Raw genomic sequence first — 21,998 nt, 5'->3', positions numbered from 1 at the left:
GGCCCTTCCTTCCCCGGAGTTTCCGTCTCTTTCTCCCCGCCACTCCCCAACCGGCTTCCTAGGCCTCCCGCCTCCCCTGACGGTCCGGGCTTGACCGGACGGAGAAAAGGGCTGCGCGCTTCTGGCGCCTGATTTGTCCTCAGCGGGGGTCTCGTCCCCTCCCTCCCGGTTTTCTCTCCACCTTCTCGGCTCGCAGCCTCTCCGCCCTCCGCTCCCACGCCGCGTCTCTCCCCTCTCCGGCCGGCCCCACACTCCGCTCCCTCTCCCCAGCTCCGCTTTCCCCTCCGCGCGGCGCACCTCACCCTCCTTCCCGCCCTGACTCCTGCTCTCCTGCAGTCACCTACATCTGCAGCTCCCCGGACGCCTTCAGGACCCTGATGCTCCTGGCCCAAGACAAGGGCCTTGGCGGAGAGGACTACGTTTTCTTCCACCTGGATATTTTTGGGCACAGCCTTCGAGGTGCGCAGGACCCCGACTCCCGGCCCTGGGAGAGAGGGGATGGGCAGGACCTCAGTGCCCGCCGGGCCTTTCAGGTGAGTGCCCGGGGCTGGAACCCTGGCTATGGGACTTGGCTGGTAGCATCTTGTTTCTATGCACTGTGACCCGAGAATCTGAAAGGATTCCAGAAAAGAGGTTATTTTATTTTTTGATACTGGAGATTGAACCCAGAGCCTTCATAGGGAGCTACTGCCCCAACACACGCCCCATTTTTTAAAGGAAAGGCTCGATCTGGCACTTATTTATTTATTTTGTTTTTGCTTTGAAACAAGGTTTCACTATGTAGTTCAGGCTGGCTTTAAATTCATTATGCAGCTCAGGCTGGCCTCCAGCTTGCTGTGATTCTTCCTGTCTCGGCCTCTTGAGTGCTGGGCTTACAGGTGAACACTACCACGCATGGCTTTATTTTATTGTTTTGAGACAGGGCCTCACCAAGTTGCTGAATTGACCAGACTTGAGTTTGAGATCCTCCTGCCTCAGCCTCCCAGAGTGCACCAACCTGCCTGGCAAAGAGGCTCTGGGTGCTCATAGGGAGTTAGGCAGTGAAGGGTAAGGGACTTCAGAGTCAGAAGTCTCAAAAGATGAAGAATGGGCTTGAAGTGGGAGGACATTAAGGTCTCAGATTGGACAGTACTTGAGTCACACCCTCATGCTGGACATGGGGTCCAGTCTGACCTTGACCTAAGCAGAAAGGCAGGCCCGGGAGGTGGGTCCTCAGGGTACTGAAGAACTAGAGCCAGCTCCTCACCAAACCCTTTCTTTAGGCTGCCAAGATCATTACCTATAAAGAACCAGATAACCCTGAATACTTGGAATTCCTAAAGCAGCTAAAGCTTGTGGCCCACAAACAGTTCAACTTCAGCTTGGAGGATGGCCTGGTAGGAGGGGTCCTGGGGCCCTTCGGTGTGGCCCTGTGCGGGTCTCTACCCTGTCCTCTCAGCTGTCCCAGGAGCCCCGTCTCCCCTTCTGTCCCTTCCCCTTGTTCCCAGTACCTCTCCGTGTGACTGAGGGGACAGTCGCGCTGGGGTGACGGGTCCTGCCCACTCCGCCTGGCAGGCAGGTGGAGACACAGCCCCCTCTCTGGTGTGGTGCCAGCTTCTGCACCCCTGCCCGGCTCTCCGCCTGTGTCCTTCCCCCGGTGACCCCACGTGGGTCCTCCCTGCGTCCCTCACTGAGCTCCGCTTGCCCCGCAGGAGAACATCATCCCAGCGTCCTTCCACGATGGCCTCCTGCTCTATGTCCAGGCGGTGACGGAGACTCTGGCACGTGGGGGGACTGTCACCAGTGGGGAGGACATCACTCAGAGGATGTGGAACCGAAGCTTCGCAGGTTAGGGCCTGAGGGCAGCAAGAAGGGGCTGTCTCGGGGCAGCGGGTCCTCGGTGCCCCTGTAGTACGGGTAGCCCCTCCCCCACACCGCTGTCTTCCCGGCTTCTCCGGAGACCTCCGCAGTCCCCAGTCCTCCTCCCCTCGCCAGACCCCATCAAAGCCTCCTGTGTTTCCTGGGGCCCATACCGCTGTTCCTCTCGTGCCATCTGCACGTGCATGTGTGTGGAGGCCGAGGATAGAGCAATGAAGTGGGCATCCCTGAACTAACGTTCTCAGAACACAGCCACTGCCCCCCCGTGCCCACAGGTGTGACAGGATACATGAAAATCGACAGCAGTGGAGACCGGGAGACCGATTTCTCCCTCTGGGATATGGACCCTGATACTGGTGCCTTCAGGGTGCGTTCCTGCGTGCAGAAGTTAGTGCCAGCTCAGAAGATCGTGCCTCCCTGGGCTCCCCAGGGGCCCTGCCAGGGCCTCTGCCAGGAGCGGGGAGGGCCTTCAAAGCAGAGCCAGGCTGACTCAGGGCCAGGACTGTCTGCTCCGCTCCGGGGTACAGTGGGGACAGGAAGGGACAGGCCAAAGATAGCAAGGCAGGACCTCCACTGCAGGCTTCGGAGGTGGCTCTGAGGCCCCGGGCCGAGGGTGAGGCCTGTCTACCTGGCTGAGGAGTGGACACAGCCGGACCCAGACATGGGGAGGCTGGACGGTGCCCCTCCCCAGGAGACTGCACCCAGGCCCTGCCCACACCCACCGCTGCCCTCCCATAGGTTGTGCTGAACTACAACGGGACCTCCCAGGAGCTGGTGGCCCACCTGGGCCGTGAATTACACTGGCCCCTGGGGTACCCTCCTCCTGACGTCCCTAAATGTGGCTTTGACAATGAGGACCCAGCCTGCCGCCAAGGTGAGTGCCCCATCCGGAGGTGCTGTTCCTTCCCAAGGGGAATCCAGTGGGTGCTCTGCTCCCTTCTGGGCTCCTGTGGAGAGAGCACCTCCTCCTGTTTCTTCCCTTCACCCGTCATCCCAGCTCACTGATTGACTATTACAAGGTTCTCTCTCAAGCTAACCCACATCTCTCTTGCTGCGGCTTGGACTCTCCTGCAGACCTCTTTTCCACACTGGAGGTGCTGGCGGTGGTGGGAAGCCTCTCGGTGCTCAGCATCCTGATCGTCTCCATCTTTGTGTATAGGTGAGCTGTGGCACAGGCTGCGAGAGGCTGGGGACCCAGCAGGAGGCGGGAAAAGGCTTAGGATACAGAGAGGCAGGGATGGATGTGGCCTAGGAGGTGGGGTGGTGCTAGATGGAGCAGAGAAGTTGGGGTGACAGCAGTGTAGTGTGGGTTCTGGTCTAGGACTGGTTTTTCTTGTGCTCCCGAAGGCCTGAAAGTATAGGCCTACAGTCCCAGCACTCTGGGAGGCTAAAGTAGAAGAGTGCAGTTTCAAGCCCAACCTGGGCAATTTAGCAGTTTAGACTGTGCCAAAAAGAAATTTTATTTTGGAGACAGGGCCTCCCTATGAAATTCAGGTTGGCCTTGAACTCACTATGTAGCCCAGGCTGGTCTCGAACTCACAGCGATCCTCCTGCCTCAGCCTCCCGAGTGCTAGGCTTATAGGTGTGTGCCACTACAACTGTCATACACAATATTTCTTTTCATTCATGGAATAGGAATGAGATAAAGCTGAGCATGGTAGTGCCTGCCTGCAATCCCAGGTACTTGGAAGATTAAGACAAAGGGATCACAAGTGTGAAACCAGCCTAGACAACTTAGTGAGACCCTGTCTGAAAATAACATAAAAAGGCTGGGGCTGTAGCTCAGTGGTAGAGAGCCCCTGGTTTCAACATCCAGTGCCTCAAAGGGGAGGGGAAAAGATGGGAAAGGGTTCTCACACTGCCTGAGTGTCTGCTGGTTCTGTGGTCACCCTTTTGAGAGCCATGGATGAATCGGACCCAGTCTGGGAGCACAGCTAGGATGCCAGGGACTCTTGGGAGGTGGGTACAGACACCCTTGGTGGTCAGAGGAGGACATGGAGGTGACTACCCAGGGTCCCTGTGAGGGAGAAGCTCACGTTGGCCTGACCCAGGGAGAGATGTCCCATTCATCTTGGGACCTGGCATGGCCCTGGGCCCTGGGGGGCTCCTCAGCACCCCCGAGGTTGGGCTCAGACCTGAGCTCAGCTGCAGGCTCCATGTCCCAGGAAGATGCAGCTGGAGAAGGAGCTGGCCTCGGAGCTGTGGCGGGTACGCTGGGAGGACGTGCAGCCCAGCAGCATGGAGAAGCACCTCCGGAGCGCAGGCAGCCGACTGACCCTGAGCGGGGTGAGCCTGCAGAGATCTGAGAGCCCAGCCCCGCCTTCACTGGCTGTGACAGTCCCTGGAGGAGGCTCAGTGACAATCCCAGTTCCGGCGATTTTGGGAGTAGTACATGTGAAAGCACAAATAAAAAGCAAGTAAACGAGAAGGTCTCATGGTGAGGAATACAGAGGACAATGATGCAAAGATAAGAGCTAGAGCTCTTGACCCGTATGGTGGCACCTGCCTGTAATCTCAGCACTCTGGAAGGCTGAGGCAGGAGGATTGCAAGTTCAAGTAACTTAGTGAGACCCTACCTCTAAATAGTAAAAAGTGTGAGGGCCTTGGGTTCCTTCCCCATTACCCCATATAAATAAATAAATGGAAGACCAGAGCCGACACCTCTGGCTTCACTGGATGCAGATGGCCCTGGACTGACCTTGCCTCCTGCTCTCCACCCCCAGAGAGGCTCCAACTACGGCTCCCTGCAAACCACGGAGGGCCAGTTCCAGGTCTACGCCAAGACAGCCTACTACAAGGTGGAGCCCAGCGCTGGGTGGTGGCGTGCTCTGGGAGCATTAGGGGAGTCCCGCCGTGCCTGGGCAGCACTGGTGCTCGGCTCAGTGGAAGCCTCCTTTTTTCCCTCAGTTTTTATTTTTTATTACCACGTTTGGTCCACAGTGACAACACTCCTTGTGGAGTTGCTATCTGTACAGAACACATCTCGACCCTTTTCCCACACCCTCCCTCCACTTCTTGTCCCCTTCCCATTTGAAAAAGATCCCCTTGCCTTCTGTTACCCAGCTTTGTTTACATTTTGGGTATTTCTTTCTCAGGGCAATCTCGTGGCTGTGAAACACGTGAACCGTAAACGCATAGAGCTGACACGGGAAGTCCTGTTTGAACTGAAGCACGTATGTGGGGAGTGTGGCCCTGGGCAGATCAGGGGGACACCGGGGCCTGGTGGACAGCTGGTTATCAGGACCTGGAGTCCTGGGAAAGCTGGGTCTGCAGGCTCGGGGTGGGCCCTCGAGAGACTGCTGGGGGCCTGGTGGTCTCTGCATGCGGTGTGCTGCTCCAGGGTGGTGTGGGCTGAAGAGCTCGGGCGGGAGTTGCGCCATGGTCCCAAGCTGAGGGGCTGCTGAGGCCAGAGGGCAGCCTGGCGAGGTGGGAGCACTCTGCAGCCCTGACGCTGCCTCTGCAGATGCGGGATGTACAGAATGAGCACCTGACTAGGTTTGTGGGTGCTTGCACCGACCCCCCCAACATCTGCATCCTCACGGAGTACTGTCCTCGAGGGAGCCTGCAGGTGAGAGGCCGGCCTGGGCTGCGCCGTGCTGTAAAGTGGGAGCAGGGAGGGGGACGGCATGGAAGTGAACCCAAAGTCTTGCCCTGCTCTGCCAGTCAGTGTCTATGGCCCCGCCCGCCTCCCACTCTGGGCCACAGGTCCAGTCTGACTCCCGCCCCACAGGACATCCTAGAGAACGACAGCATCACCCTGGACTGGATGTTCCGGTATTCACTCACCAACGACATCGTCAAGGTGGGCCCAGAGGGGCGGGAGGGCCGGGCTGGGCCGCTTCTCTGGCTGGCCACGGCTTAGTTCCACTCTGCCTCCCGGAATCCCAGGGGATGCTGTTTCTACACAACGGGGCCATTTGCTCCCACGGGAACCTCAAGTCTTCCAACTGCGTGGTAGACGGGCGCTTTGTGCTTAAGATCACTGACTACGGCTTGGAGAGCTTCCGAGACCCAGAGCCAGAGCAAGGACACAGCCTCTATGCCAGTGAGCACAACTCTTGTGTCCTCCCCTGTGGCCAGCACAGCCCAGGGGGGCACTGAGTCCAGGCTGTTCTCATTGGTGAACAGGGAGGGGCCACACCACGCAGCCTGGCCGCCTCTTTGAAATGTTCAGACCTGCCTTGGCCACAGCTCTTCAGAGTTCCCCAGCCCTCCCTACGTTTTCCTTGGCATTAGCACCCCATTCTGACTTTTATTATTGTCACAGCGTATTATATCCCTTCGCTAGCCTTCCTTTCCCAGTAGGATGTGCAGTCCCTTATCCCTCAGCTCTGTGACCCCTGACCCCCGACCCACAGAAAAGCTGTGGACAGCCCCTGAGCTCCTGCGAATGGCTTCTCCCCCTGCCCGAGGCTCCCAGGCTGGAGACGTGTACAGCTTTGGCATCATCCTTCAGGAGATAGCCCTGAGGAGCGGGGTCTTCCACGTCGAAGGTCTGGATCTCAGCCCCAAAGGTGAGTGGACCACACTGTCCTCCAGCCCTGCCGTAGTCTCGACCACCCCGGCCCTAGGAGGGGGACCCTGGAGGCATCCTACCCCTTCCTTCTTGAGGGGCCCGGCCACCAGCTTGGTCCACTGCTGCAGGGACCCTCCCTGCTGCCCAGCCCCTGCCCAGTCCACCCCAGCCGGCGTCTCTGACTCCCTCGATGCCCCTGGCCAGTCCCACCTTTCGTCCCCTCTTTTCCCACAACAGAGGTCATTGAGCGCGTGACCCGGGGTGAGCAGCCCCCCTTCCGGCCCTCCCTGGCCCTGCAGAGCCACGTGGAGGAGTTGGGGCAGCTGATGCAGCGGTGCTGGGCTGAGGACCCGCAGGAGCGGCCACCCTTCCAGCAGATCCGCCTGACGCTGCGCAAGTTTAACAGGTCAGTGGTGTCCGTCGCAGACCCCACTCTGTCCGCACTGCCCCGGCCATGAGTCTGTCCCTACCGCAGCAGACCCAGCCCACCCAGCCCTCTGTAAATACTGCGTGTCCAGGCATCCCCCGTCCCTGCCGTTCGCCCCACTTTCCCCAGCAACATCAGCACCCTGCGCCCTTCCGACTGCACTTTGGTGTGCAGTCCTTTGCCCACGCACCCGGCCTCCATTCCTTCCAGACCCTCCCACGCGCTCCCACCCTGACTGTGGCCTCCCTCTCCCAGTGAGCCCCTTGCCTGGGACCAGTTCTCCCAGGCACAGGCCCCTTCTGCCCGTGTTCCTGTCCCTTCGCCCTCACCGCGTCTCCCCTCACCTCCTCCTAACTCACTCACGCTCAGCAAACGTGAAGGAGACGGGGCTGCTGCGTCCGAACTTGACCCGGGGTCTTGGGGTCTTGGGCCTGATCGGCACTTCTCCCGCCCGCTTCCTGCCTTCCACTGGGTCCCGCTGTGCCAGGCCGGCACTCCCCGGCAGCGTGGGCCCTCACACCCGCGCCACCCGCAGGGAGCACAGCAGCAACATCCTGGACAACCTGCTGTCTCGCATGGAGCAGTACGCCAACAACCTGGAGGAGCTGGTGGAGGAGCGCACCCAGGCCTACCTGGAGGAGAAGCGCAAGGCTGAGGCCCTGCTCTACCAGATCCTGCCGCAGTGAGTGCCCAGCCCGGGACCGGGAGGCCTGCGCGCTGCCACCCGTCCCCACACCCTCTGCTCTGCACCGCCCTGCCCTTAGCTCGGTGGCCGAGCAGCTGAAGCGCGGGGAGACGGTCCAGGCGGAAGCCTTTGATAGCGTGACCATCTACTTCAGTGACATCGTGGGCTTCACCGCACTGTCTGCGGAGAGCACGCCCATGCAGGTGAGCCAAGGCTTGGCCACGCGGGGCATCTGCCCCTCGGGTCGGGCAAGGGCCTGACTCCCATCCCTCTTGGCTTCTCCCGACGTCCAGGTGGTGACCCTGCTCAATGACCTGTACACTTGCTTTGATGCTGTCATAGACAACTTTGACGTCTACAAGGTGAGGGAAGCCGTAGGGATGGGAAGGGACAGGCACAGAGGCACAGATAAAGCCAGAAGAAAAAGGTGAGGGGCAGGCAGCGAGAGAGCCTGGGAGTGTGGGCAGAGACCTGGATAGGGGACCCAGGGACGGGCGGCAGCCGCAGGGTGGGGGTGAGGACACAGCAAGGTGCGCAGGTGGCACAGGACGAGTCCCAGCCTCGGGCTCGCCTCATCTTGCTGCCTCCGTACACCCCAGGTGGAGACAATTGGCGACGCCTACATGGTGGTTTCAGGGCTCCCGGTTCGAAATGGGCGGCTCCACGCCCGTGAGGTGGCCCGCATGGCCCTGGCGCTGCTGGAGGCTGTGCGCTCCTTCCGCATCCGGCACCGGCCGCAGGAGCAGCTGCGCCTGCGCGTAGGCGTCCACACGGGTGAGGCCCGGGACCTGCGGGAGGAGGCGGTGCCGAGGGGCCCTGAGCCCTTGCCTGCCTCCCCTCTGGAGCTCGGCTGTGTCCCGGCCTTGCCCTCTAGGGCCCGTGTGTGCTGGCGTCGTGGGCCTGAAGATGCCCCGTTATTGCCTCTTCGGAGACACAGTCAACACGGCTTCGAGGATGGAATCTAATGGGGAAGGTACGGTGCCCTCCTGGAGGGAGGGGAGGCCGGGGGGTCCTGCCCGGGCCCTGCGCTCAGGCCTCACGCTCTCTGCCCCGCTCCCTTCTCAGCACAAGGCGCCTCCACCTACAGGTTACCTTGCAAGTTGTAAGTACGTTCCTACCTGCAGGACCCCGAGACGGAGCCTGGCTCCCCGAGTGTGCTCAGAGCCCTGCCACCAGCTAAGGGGCAAAACCATCTAGGAGCCCATTTTATAAAAGTCTTGTTGAACATTTCACGAGGTGGGAACAAAACACGATCTCCAGAAAAATGTCAGCAGCACAGTACAATCCAGAGGTCCGGCTTTTTCCCCGTGGTCACTGCCGCTGTCCAGAACCACAGGAGAGTACTGACTGCACATCACTAGCCCAGGGCAAGATGAGCTCAGCGCGCATGGAGGCGCACGCCTGTAATCCCAGATCTTGGGAGACTGAGGCAGGAATATCACCAAGAGTGTGAGGCCGGCATGAGTTACACAGTGAGAACCTGCCTCAGACCACATCCCCGCAAAAAACCCTAGCACCACCTCTGGCATACAGCAGGTTTCTGATCAATGTTTGTTTTGACCTCTTCCTTGGCCTTGCTTGCTGTTTCTTGTCTGTCCTCCTGTATTTGACCCAGTTCAATTCAGTAAATATTTAATTTTTATTTATTTATTTACTTTTTGAGACACACTCTTGCTGTGTAGTTCAGGCTGGCCTTGAGATCACTGTGTAGACTAGATAGGCCTTGAACTTTTGGTGATCCTCCTGCCTCAGCCTCCTCAGCGTTGGGAGTGCAGGCATGTGCCACCACACCCGGCTTCAGTTCAGAAAATATTGACCAACTGACAGGCCCAGAGTTAGCCGAGGAGCCTGTGTGGACCCCACCCGGGCTCACAGGGAGAGAAGGGCTACTGCAGAGCCAGGGCTGCAAGGGAGCTGCTCAGCAGATATTCTCTGGGGCCGCCTTGGGCCTGGGGTAGGAGAGCCTCCCGCTGAGGTCCATTCCTCACATGCCTCTGGGAGCTCCTTCCCAGAAAAGGCTCAGCAACACAAGGCTGCCGCCATGCAGACCCCAGAAGTGAGGTCATGAGTTCAGAGAGAAGCACAGAGGCACGGGGTTGGCCCCCCAGCAGTGACTGCCCACCCTCAGCGCGGCTCAGCCATGAAGTGACCACTGAGCAAGAATAACAGCGACGGGACCGGTTGTGTAGTGCACATTCTTTTCAAATACTTCCTGAGTGTTTGTTTTGCAGTGCGGGTGATCAAATCCAGATATTTTTTTTTTATTATTGCAGTACTGGGGGAGTCAGGCAGGCACTGCATCACAGAAGTAGCTACTTCTCTAGCCCAAATGTTAAATTCAATCCTCAGAACAGGTGCTATCACTATGAGCATTTCACAGATTAGGAAAGTGAGGCACGTTTAAGCGCGTGGCCCAGCTGGCAGTGCACGGAGGCAGAGAGCAGGGCCCATTCTGCCCGCTGGAGCGGGCGATGCTCCAGAGTGGCACGGTTTTGGAAGTGTTCCTGGGTCTGCACTGTCCGGCACCGCAGCCTCTAGTCATGGGACAATCGCTTGAACTGTATCTAGTGCAGCTCAGGCACTGAATTAATTTGTTTCTCTCTTCCTTCCTTTCTTCCTTTCTTTCTCTTGTTTTGGTTTGTTTTTTCGAGACAGGGTCTTTCTCCATAGTGCAGGATGGCCTTGCTCTCGCTATGTATCCCACATTTGCCTTGAACTCAAAGCAGTCCTGCTCCTTAGTCTCCTGAGTGCTGAGAAGCCGGTGCATGGCACCATGCCTAATTTAAGGCACTAAATTGTAAGTGTATTTGCCAGGGATTTAGCTCAGTGGTTCTGCCACCTGCCTCGCAAGTGGAAGAACCTGAGTTCGATACCCAGTACCAAAATACAAAAATGGTGAAATGTTAAGTGTATTCAATTTGAAGTAGGCACAGCATGTGTGATTAGCGGCTACCGTGTTGGATCGCACAGCCCTCAAGTCCCGTAGGGGCCAGTGTGGTCACACGGGACAGGGAGGAGGTGACGGAGGGGCCGTCTGTCCACGCAGAGTCCCCAGCCTCTTCCGCACCTCACAGCCCGCATCCCAGGTGCCCCTCACCTCCCTTCCCCACTCTCTCCAGCCCTGAAGATACACTTGTCTTCTGAGACCAAGGCCATCCTGGAGGAGTTCGATGGTTTTGAGCTGGAGCTTCGAGGGGATGTAGAAATGAAGGTAGAGAGGGAGCTCTGGCCTGACTGCCCCTGGGGCCCATGGGGGTCGCCCTTCTCAAGCAGCCACCGCTCAGGCCGCTGCCCTCCCTGGCCTCTGCCGGCGGGAGGTGGGTGTGCCACTGGCCATCCCAGCCTCCTCTCTCCCCCTCCAGGGCAAAGGCAAGGTGCGCACCTACTGGCTCCTGGGGGAGCGGGGAAGCAGCACTCACGGCTGAGCTGCCGCCCTCTGTACGCTGCACCTCCTGCCTGGGCCAGCCGCGCCCTGCCCCTCCGCGCAGGGTTGGGGGGGTGTGAGCAGCTCAGCTCTGCTGGCCCGGTGAGGGCACCCGGCGAGACCCCTGAGAGGACTGGGATGTGGAGAGCTCGGCGCTGATGGACGGGGTGCACACTTCACCCTTGCTGCGCTGTGACTTGTGGGAGGAGAGGGTGGCACCCTGGAGGGGATGTGAAGAGGGTACGAGGTGAACTGTGGGCTGGGAAACCGGCTTTGACGCTGCCCACCAGGGCCACGGATGCCCCTCCAGTTCCAGCCTGTCCCCACCGCCTGCCCTGCACCCTGCCGTGATCACGGATGTGCAGACGCCCGCTACACACCTTGCTGCTCCTGGGCAGAGACCACCGGCAGCGCCATTCGCAGTGACAGCCGCTCTCTGAGGCGGGGGACTGCCAGCGGGGAGGCCGGCACGCCACCCTTTGCTTCGCAGAGACTTTCTCCACTGAGAATGCAAGGCCTGGGAAGGGCTGCCGTCACCATGGCCTTTAGCGCAGCGGAGGCTTCCCGGGGAGTCCCAACGAGCCAGTGGTGTGCGATCCATCTGTCCACATGCTGTATCGGAAATCGTTTTAAAAGTCTTTATTCATTCACTTAAGATAAGAATGATAAATGTATTACCTGTTCATGCTTTTTTACTGCTTTATCAAGGAGCTACCCTCCTCAGCCTGGGCAGGGAAGAGTGTGGTGAGAGCTTGGCCACTGCCTTGGTATTAGATGAAGCACTTGGCAGGTGACCCCATGGTTTGTACAGTGGCCGTACCAGTGTCGACAGCCGCAAAGGCAGGTGTGCAGGATTGTCACGAAGACCGCTTGACTGTGCCTTCACTACCCTCGAGTGACCCCGCAGGACCCGAGGTGCACACTTAGAGCACTGCTCCCTCGGCCAGTGGCTGGCATACAGAAGACAGGGTAACAGGATTGGTGTGCGCTGAACCGGAGAGAGGCCTGGCGGCCGGGAGGTGGGTACGCGCGTAGTGTAGACGAATGTGTAAGTGCCAGCTGCCTCTGCCGGGCTCAGGACCCTCCTTTCCCTGCTCCAGCCACCCAGCCCACCCCCTTCCTAGGCAGGCAGCAGGAATGCAGGGGAGAGGTGGCTGTAGCTTTACCTCCCCCATGGGGAAAGAAAGTGCCAGACATTGCTTCAGTACCATCCATCAAGTGGACAGGCCTCGCCCCTGACCTCCTAGCTCTTCCGGGAGGCCATGCCAAGTGGACCTGGGGGCAGCAGAGGGCTACAAGGCCCACTCCCCTGGCAGTGGTGGGCTGAAGGGTGGAGAGAGGATATATTGTTTTCCTTCCATCCAGCCTCTTCCGGATGCTGTGTGCTTCCTGTCCGCCCCTTTTGGCAGGCCAGGCTTGATTTATTGGGAGAGGGAGCTGGCCTGGTCACGTCCTGCTCACCAGCCAAGCTGAGGATGAAAAACACTGGGGGGGGGGGTCTAAGGAAAGATGGTTGCCCCGGCAACCGTGGCCCGCTCAACTTCCTGTGGCCCCTGGTGGCTGCGTTGACTTCCATGCCCCAAGTCTTCCTTCCAGGAGTAGCAGCCCCCAAAGAGGAGGGCTGTGACAGGACTGGGGCTCTGAGAAGTCGGAGCAGGATGTGGGCTGGGACGTGTAGAGGCCCTTGGCGTGGGGGAAGGAGGCGTTGGGATGAGGCAGAGAAGGTGGGTGGGGAGCTGGATGACCAGGAGCTCCAGGGAGACAATTCTAGGAAACTGCCGGTCAGATGCTTCCGGGGCAGCCGGCTCCACTGGGCACGGGGAGGGGAGGGCCGGGAAGTGGGCCCAGGAGGGCCCAGGGAGGCCGAGCTCAGCTGCTCGAGAACTTTCCCTGAACTGAGGTTTCCTTCCGGAGGAAGGCCGGGCAACCAGGACGGACTGGGAAAGCCACTGCTGAGCAGGAGAGGGGCGCAGCGCAGGGAGCCTGTGCCGGGAGCCTCGCAGAGCCTCGCAGACTCGGCTGGCCGGCCTAGCGGGTGTGGGCTTCCTCCCAGCGTGACAGGGACAGCCAGTGGCCCTCCAGAGCGCCTCGCGCTTGACAAGGGCTCTCGCATGCATGTGTCACCTCAGAGGGGCGGCCCAGTGGACGCGGCACAGAGGGCCCAGGCCAGCAGCCCTCAAGGCCAGGCCCTGGGAGAAGCGAGCCAAGGAAGCAGACAGATACCCTCCCCCAGCCCTGTCTGCGTCGAAGAGCTGGGGCAATTTATTTATCAAAGCACTGCATTTAGAAATCATTTTTTAAAAAATGATTTATACCTTTCGGTATAAACCCATGGACTCCAATGAGAAGCAGAGGCCAATTTTGCATCCTGAAAGTCATTTTTTTTTAACTCAATTGCAAAAGTTGCAAAATATTTTAACATAAATTAACTATTAAAAATAGTGAATGTTGTCTGGGGATATTCAATCTCACTGGGTTGGAACACAAGTAAGATTCCAGGCAAAGTGGGATCGACAGTCAGGATGCTGATAAATTTGATGTTGCAAAAAGCAGAGGCGAAGCCTGTACAGTGGCACACAACTGCAGTCCCAGCTATTCAGCAGGCTGAGGCATGAAGATTGAAAGTGTGAGCCTTTCCAGACAATTCAGGGTCTTGGTGAGACCCTGTTCCAAAATTTAAAGATAAGCCGAGCATAGTGGCACATGCCTGCAATCCCACTCTTGGGAGGCTGAGGCAGGAGGATTACCACAAGTTCAAGATCAGCCAGAACTACATAGTGAGTTGATTTAGGGAAGTAGGTCACTAGCAGTGTGTCCCTGTGTTTGAACCCCAGCATGCAAAACAAAGCAGGCTAGGTATGGCGGCACATGCCTGTAATCCCAGCACTCAGTAGGCTGAGGCAGGATGATCGCAGTTCAAGGATAGCCTGAACTATACAAAGAGACCCTGTCCCCCAAAAAAAAGTGAAAAAAAAAAGTGTGAGCTATCACACTCTATTGTCATAGAAAGTAATGAGTATTATAGAAAGTAATAAGGTGAAAAGCAAGAGAAATCACTGCCTATGATAAAAATTATAGATCAATATATTGGGCTGGGGATTTAGCTTAGTGGTTTCACTGCCTGCCTTGCAAGCCCAAGGTCCTGAGTTCGATCCCTGGTACAAACCCACGTATGTATGTGTGTGTGTGTGTGTGTGCGTGTGTGTATAAAAGATGGCTATATAGTCCTTTCCCAGAATTCTCAGGTTCTACTTCTTGGGCATTTTTTTCTTTTAAAAGAATCTTTAAGTTTAAATAGACTTGGGGTGTACCTTGATGGCACAAACCTGCCTAGCATGTTGGAGAACCTGGTTTTGATCCCCATGACTAGACTGGGGGAGATACATGAAAATGTTATTTAAAAATATATTTTAATTGACACTTAATGTACATATTTATGTGGTACAATATGATATTTCAATACTTCCACATAGAAGGTACAATGGTCAGATGAGGATAACTGGAATATCTGTCACCTCAGACATTTAATATTTGATGATGAGAACATTAAAAATCTCTGCTCTTTTGACACATTCAATTAATTGTTGACCACATTTAGCCTACTGTGCTATACACTATTATTCTCCTACCCTGCTGACTCCTGTATGAACCCTCATTTCCCCATTCCCTCCTCCTTCATACCTTTCTCTAGCTCTAGCAATCTCTCTCTCTCCCTCTCTCTCTCTCTCTCTCTCTCTCTCTCTCTCTCTCTCTCTCTCTCTCTCTCTCTCTCTCTCTCTCTCTCTCTCTCGGAACTGGGGATTGAATTCAGGACTTTGCACTAGTGAGGCAGGCATGGTGCCACTGAGCTAAAATCCCCAGTCCTTTTTGTTTGTGTTTTGGGATAGGGTCTCTATGTAATTCATGCTGGTCTTGAACTTACCTAAATCCTCCTGTCTCAGCCTCCTGAGTGCTGGGATTACAAGTGTGTGCAACCATGTCTGGTTTAAGCAACCATTGTTTTACTCTCTACTTTTTTTCTCTCCACTTCTATGAGGTCACTTTTTCAGCTTCCATGCAATAGTGAAAACCTGCAGTATTTGTCTTTCTGTGCCTAACTTCTTTCACCTCTAGTCCCATTCATGTTCATTCATGTTGCTGCAAATGACAGAGTTGTGTTCTTTCTGTGGCTGACTAGTACTCTGTGTGTGTGTGTGTGTGTGTGTGTGTGTGTGTGTGTGTGTATTTCAAGCATACTATGTTTGTTTGTTTTGAAATGGGGTCTTGCTAGGTAGTCTAGGCTGGCCTTGAACTTGCCTCAGTCTCACAAATTCCGGGATTACAAGCATGCACCACCATGCTCAGCTCCAAGTATATTTTCTCCATTTATCTGTAGAAGGGCACTTAAATTGATTCTATATCTTGGCTGCCATGCATAGTGCTGTAATAACATTCAAGCACCGATATTTCTTCAGCATACCAATTTCATTTCCTGTAGGTATATTGCCAGTAATGGAGTTTCTGTGTCATATGATAGATCTAGTTCTAGTTAGTTAATTAGTTTATTTTCTGAGGAAAGGTCTTGCTACATATTTTTGAGACAGGGTCTCACTTCCTAGTTCAGGCTGAACCTGAACTCATTATGTAGTTCAGGCTGGCCTCAAACTTGCCGCAATCCTCCTGACTCAGCCTCCTGAGTGCTGGGATTACAGGTGTGAGCCACCACACGCAGCTGTCATTCAAGATGGCCTCAAACTCACTGTGTAGCCCAGGTTGCTGTTGAATTCACAGAGATGCTCCTGCTTCAGCCTCTCTGGTTCTGGGATTACAGGAATACACCACCATGCCCAGTTTATTTCTAGTGTTCTGAGAAACCACTACATGATTTTCAATAATAGCTATACTAATTTACATTCACACAATCAGTATGAAATTCCCTCTCGCCTCACTCTTTGCAGCATTTTAGAGGGCCTTCGATGAGAGCCATGCTAACTGAGATACCATCTATCTCACATGGTAGCTTTGGTTGATCTGGGTTTCCCTGATGATCAGTGATGATGGGCATTGTTTTCATTTTCTTTTTCTTTCTGTGGTCCTGCAAATGTTTCCATAGTAATCCCTTCCAGATGGACAGTTTGGAAATATTTCCTCCTATTCTCTGGGTTGTCTATTTAGCTTTTTCATGTTTCCTTTGCTAGGCAGAAGCTTTTAAGTTGATATAGTCCTAATCCCATTTATCAATTTTTGCTTTTGGTGTCTGTGCTTTTGGGATCTTATCCAATGAAAGTTTGGCCAGACTAATTTCTCAAAGCATTTTCTCTAGTAGTTTAGTAATTTCAGATCTTATACTTAAGTCTTTAATGCATTTTGATTTGGTATTTGTAAATGGTGAGAGATAAGGGTCTGGTATCATTTTTCTGCACGTGGCATTGTTTTCTCATTAGCATTTATTTGTTTGTTTTTTGTTTTTGATTTCTGAGACAGGGTCTCACTATGTAGTTGAGACTGACCTGGAACTCACTATGTAGCCCAGGCTGGTCTCCAACTCACAGCGATCCTCCTGCCTCAGCCTCCCGAGTGCTGGGATTACAGGCGTGTGCCACCACACCCAGCTTTTCAGTAGCATTTATTGAAGAGATTTTCCTTTCTCCAATGTATATTTTTGCTCCCTTTATGGAAAACCATTTGGCTGTGATTATTTAATTTCTGGATTCTCCATTCCATTCCATTGGTGTAAGTGTCAGTACCATCTTTTTTTTTTTTTTTTTTTTCCTTTAACACAGGGTCTCACTATATAGTCTAGGCTGGCCTTGAACTCACTATGTAGCCCAGGCTGGCCACGAACATGCCGCAATCCTCCTGCCTCAGCCTCCCAAGCATTACAGATGTGCACCATCACACCTGGCCACCACGCTTTTTTTAAATGTTTAAAATTTTATTTGTACATGTTTGTTCATGTTTCATGTAGTTTACAGTTATCTTGGAGAATGGCCACATGTACATATTACAGCATGTTTCATTTCTTTATTTATTTTCAGTATCAGGAATCAAACTCAGGATCTTGTGCTTGCCAGACAGGCCTGGCCCCACTGAGCTATACCCTGGCTCTCTTTCTTCTTTTTATCACTTTTGCGGGGGTGCCAGGGATCAAACTCAGGATCTTGCACTTGCAAGGCATGCGCGGTGCCACTGAGCGAAATCCTCAGCCCCTCTCTTTCTTCTTTTCAATCTCCTTCCTCTTGCCCTCTTCCTCAGGTTCTCCTGTTGCCTTTTGCGTACTTGTTGACATTGTTAGTCTTAGCTCGTGCTCTGGTGTACAGGGTTCGCATTCCTGGAGGTCACCAGGTTCCTGGACATAGCACATCTTTATTTTATTCTCCTCGCTCCTCGTGCTTTTCCCCTTCGACCACTTCTCTATTGCAAGAGATCCCTCCCCTTGTCCCCTTCTGTCCATGCTTTATCACTGTTTTTGTTTGTACTTTGCCTCATTCAAATGAGTTACCATACAGAGTTTAAAGTGTTGTGTCTGGTTTATTTCACTCAATGTCATATTTTCCATGTGCATCCATTTTTCTACAAATGTCTCAAAGTTATCATTCTTTAGAGCTGAGTACTATTCCCCGATATATAGATACCACATTTTCTTTGTGCAGGCATCTGTTCATGGGTCACTACGCCTTTTAGAAACCGTAACTTTGCCAAGCATGGGGGCACACACCTATAATCCCAGCACTGAGACAGGAGGACTGCCATAAAGTTCGAGGCCAGCCTGGGCTACATAGTGGGTTCAAAGCCAGGCTGAACTACATAGGGAAACATTGCTAAACAAAACAAAACAAAACACCGCTGATATTCTGAAGTAAGGGAATGTGAGTGACCCTCCAGCTTTGTTCCTTTTGCTCGGAACTGCTCTGGCTCTTCAAAGTCATTTTGGTTCCACACAAATTTTCAGAGGTTTTGTTTCTGTCCATTGAGAATATTATTGGTATTTTAACCGAGTGTGAAAATAAATACATTATCCCAGCACATTGGGAAGCTGAAGTGGGAGGACTGCAAATTTGGGTCTAGCCTAGGCAACTTAGGAGATTTTGCCTCAAAACTTAAAAGTAAATTTAAAAATAAAAGAAATGGGGATATAGCTAAGTGCAAAGGCCCCGGATTCAATCCCCAGTACCCCATGCCAACAGAGTGGTGGCTTAGCTAATTTTAATTTTTCTATGTTCTGTTGATTTTTTTAAAAAGTTAAGTTGCTGGGGATGTGATTCAGCAGTGCCATGCCTGCCTGGCAAGTGCAAGGTCCTGAGTTCGAGTCCTGATGCCAGCAAAAACAATTAAGTGTATCAGCACATTTTAGATGCATTCTGTTGATTTTTTTTTTTTTTTTTTTTTTTTTGTACCAGGGATGGAACACAGAACCTTGAGTTTGCGAGGCAGGCAGCGGTACCAATGAGCTAAATCCCTGCCCTTTTGTTGATTTTAAAATTATATAATACAATAAATATGTGTCACATTTTAAATAAAACTAGTAAGATGAAGAACAGGTTGGGTGTCATGGTGCACACTTGTAATTGCAGCATTATGGGAGACTGAGGCAGGAGCATTGCAAATTCAAACCCAGAATGGGCAATTTATTGTGACCCTGCCTCAAAATAAAAAATGTAGGGCCGGGGATTTAGCTCAGCGGTTTGGTGGCCCGCCTTGCAAGCGCAAAAACCCAAGTTCAATCCCCGGTACCAAATAAATAAAAAAATAATGTAAAAGGCAGGCTGGGGATTTAGCTCAGTGGTTCTGCCACATGCCTTGAAAGCACAAGAACCTGAGTTCGATCGCCAGTACCCAAAAATGAAAAAGGGCTAGGGGCCAGGTGTGTTAGTGCTCACCTTTAATTCCAGCACTCGGGAAGCTGAGACAGGAGGATCAGCCTGTTAGGCCAGTCTGGGCTGCATAGTGAGTTCAAGGCCATTCTGCACTGTATAGCAAGACCTTGTCTTAAAAAAAAAAAGCGGGGGCTGAGGGTGCAGCTCATTGGGGGCTGCCTTTAGCATGCAGGAGGGCCTGGGCTCTGTCCCCAGCACCAAATGCCAAGATGGTTACTGACTGAGGCTGGGAAGGAAAAGGGTCAGTATTAAAAATGAGCTTCCGCACTTGTGTTTTCCTTTTCCCTTGAAGTTTCCATTTTAGTCTATGAAATAAACAGACAGATTAACAGGGAAAGAAACATATGAACTGATCAACATTAAAACATCGGGCTGGGGGTGTGGCTCAAGGGCAGAGCTCTTAGTATGTGCTGGACACTGGTTCAATGCCCAACAAGGAAGGAAGAGGGGAGGTAGGGGAAGGAGAGAGAAAGAGCACTGGTATGATGGCGTAGGCCTGTCATCTCTGCATTTTAGGAGGCTGAGGCAGGAATCACAAGTTTGAGTCCAATTTAGTGATTTGGCGAAACTGCCTCAACATCAAAATTAAGGAACAAGGCCAGGGATTTAGCTCAGTGGAACAAAAGAGGTAGGGATGTGGCTACCATAGGTAGGGAAATGAAGGCCCTAGGTTTAATGTCCTCCAGTACACCTCAAGGGGGTGGGGGAGACAGCAGCCATATACAAAGCAGGAGACTCAAAGGAGAGCTTAATGACTGAAGTTTATGTACAAAAACAAATTTAAGGCTTCTCACAGTAGGTGGCAAAGGGTCCTCAGAGGGTGAGGAGTGGTCAGCGCACTGCCCTGCACTGCACGAAGGCTGTCTTCAAGGGTTCAGACAAAAGAATTCCAGGTGACAGCACTCAGAAGGCTGTCTGTGTAATCTCTCTCTGGGAAGGGGTCAGAACCCACTGTCTTCTTCCAATGCAAAGGTCTCTGCTGGACAAATGGAAGGTCACAGAGAAAGGCTGCCTGCGCTCTGCTTACTTCTGTTACAAACACAAGTCTCCCTACAAAGGACAGCTCTGCAACTACTCTGTCTGTGGCCCCTCTGGAGGCCACCTTGAATACGCCACGGAGGGACATTTTGGGATAGCCTGGGCTGACTCCCTCATGTAGGGAAACGCTGACCCTGGCAACTAAAGCAATTGGAATGACAGTGGGGACTTTCCAGAAGCTTCTCTAATAAGGAATCCACGAATCAACACTTTTCAAATGCCTATTTACTTTTTTTTCCCCATTAAGTTCATTGGTATATTTAAAGCAAACAATAGTTACATTTATCATTGCGATCTTGTACCTTTACATGATATGTCTTGGTTCTTGGTTTTTCCCCATACCCCTGCCCTATGTTCCCTATTTACAAAGTGCCTATTTAATTCATGATCTATTAGATTTAAAGCTTCACATGTGTAAGGTGACGGCTAGAGTTACAGAAAGCTGTTAGCACCATTTTGGAATATATTACAGCCAAACATGCTTTCATTTCATTTATCCATGACTTTTTTTCTCAGGGAGGGGATACTGGGGATCAAATTACCAGGGACTTGAGCTCAACAGGGCAGGAACCCTCCCAGTGAGGTACCCCCCGCAGGTTTGCTTGGGGGGGCAAGGCTCTGCTACGCTGCCCGAGCTACACCCCGAACCCTTTTTAAAATTTTTGTGTCACAGCCGGATGTGATGGCACAACCTGTGATCGTAGCACTCGGGAGGTTGAGGTGGGAGGTTCACTGGAACTTCGAGGCCAGACTGAGCTACATGGTCAGTTCAAGGCCAGCCTGAACTGCAATAGTGAGACCCTGTCTCAAAAAGTAAAACAAAGCAGAACCAATTTATTTCAAGACAGGGTCTCTCTAAGTCTGTAAGTTACCCAAGCTGAATTTGTTTTGTTTGTTTTTGGTACCAGGGATCAAACTTGGGACCTTGCGCTTGCAAAGCAGGTGGCGGAACCACAGAGCTAAATCCCTGACCCTGCCTGCCCAAACTGAATTTGAACTTGTACTCTTCCTGCCTCAGCCTCCCGAGTGCTGGGATTAGGCCTGTGCAACCATGCTGGTTTGTTTTATTTTATTCATATCCATCTACCCAAGCCCCACCCCCACGTACCCATTTTCTACCTGTGTAAGCAACACAGCAGAACGGTGTAGGGGCAAAGTATGCATGTTCTGGATCCAGAGCCATTGGGCTCAGAACCTGGCTCTGACATTTCCTAAACCACAAGACAACTCATTAAACTCTCCTGGGCTCGGTATGTTGCTCAGTGGTGCCACCGCCTGCCTCAAAAGTGCAAGGTCCCAAATTCAATCCCTGGTATCAAAACAAAACAAAAAAAACCCTCTCTGCCTCAGTTTCATCACATGTAAAGGAGGTGAATAATAATACTTAAAGTATTTGGAATGTTTTCTGGCAGGTAGCAAGCCCTTGATAAATGTTAGCTGTCATTTGTAAATACATATATAAAAACCAGATGTGATGGCCTACACCTTTTATTCTAGTATTCTGGGAAGCTGAGGCAGGAAGATAAAAAGTTTGAGTCCAGCCTGCATAATTTAGTAACTTAGTGAGACCCTGTCTCAACATTAAAAATAAAAAAAGGTCCAGGGATGAAGCTCAGTGTAAAGGCACGTAGTTCAATCCCCAGTACTGAAAACAAAAAGTACATTAGAATTATAGTTTATGTGAGGCATGGTGGCACATGCCTGTAATCCTAGCACTTGGCAGGCTGAGACAGGAGGATCGATGCGAGTTCAAGGCCAGCCTGGACTATATAGACAGTGAGGCTGAGACACAAAGATGGCAAGACCAGCTGGAACTGCATAGCAAGACTTTGTCTCCTAAAAAGTGTATTCGGAGGCCAGGAACTTGGCTCAATGGTTCTGCTGCCTGCTGCGCAAGTTCGAGTTAGATCCCTGGTACAAAAAATAAACAAAACCCCACCAAGTGTATTTGTGCTGGGCGTGGTGGTGCACCCGTGTAATCTCAGTACTCGGGGAGGCTGAGGCAGGAGGATGGCTGTGAGTTCAAGGCCAACCTGGGCTACATAATGAGTTCCAGTTCAGTCTCAACTACATAGTGAGACCCTGTCTCAAAAAACCAAAAAAAAAAAAAAAAAAAAGAGTATTAATAGGAATGGAAAATGCCCAGGGCTCATTAGACAAAATTTATAATGTGTAGCATCCAAGGAAAAATCATC

At 53.0% G+C, this 21,998-nt stretch overlaps 1 protein-coding gene across 1 annotated transcript; it reads left to right on the top strand.

The window, feature by feature from the left end:
* Window positions 1-80: 80 nt before the first annotated feature.
* Npr1 (natriuretic peptide receptor 1) lies at window positions 81-11,559 on the top strand (the record flags this gene model as incomplete). Its single annotated transcript, XM_010617329.3, has 21 exons — window positions 81-533; window positions 1,263-1,376; window positions 1,692-1,827; window positions 2,133-2,224; window positions 2,596-2,731; window positions 2,932-3,016; window positions 4,023-4,143; window positions 4,581-4,655; window positions 4,953-5,030; window positions 5,321-5,425; window positions 5,588-5,659; window positions 5,746-5,902; window positions 6,216-6,371; window positions 6,611-6,779; window positions 7,336-7,482; window positions 7,565-7,688; window positions 7,779-7,847; window positions 8,085-8,259; window positions 8,360-8,458; window positions 10,605-10,696; window positions 10,848-11,559. Coding segments are annotated over 21 exons (2,718 nt in total), but the record flags the coding sequence as incomplete, so codon positions are not given.
* Window positions 11,560-21,998: the final 10,439 nt, after the last annotated feature.

Source organism: Fukomys damarensis, unplaced genomic scaffold (genome assembly GCF_012274545.1).
Source record: "Fukomys damarensis isolate Sample0158 unplaced genomic scaffold, DMR_v1.0_HiC HiC_scaffold_33, whole genome shotgun sequence".
Classification (NCBI taxonomy): Eukaryota; Metazoa; Chordata; class Mammalia; order Rodentia; family Bathyergidae; genus Fukomys; species Fukomys damarensis.
The sequence above is the reverse complement of the archived record's forward strand: the minus strand, read 5'-3'. Positions and strand labels throughout refer to the sequence as shown.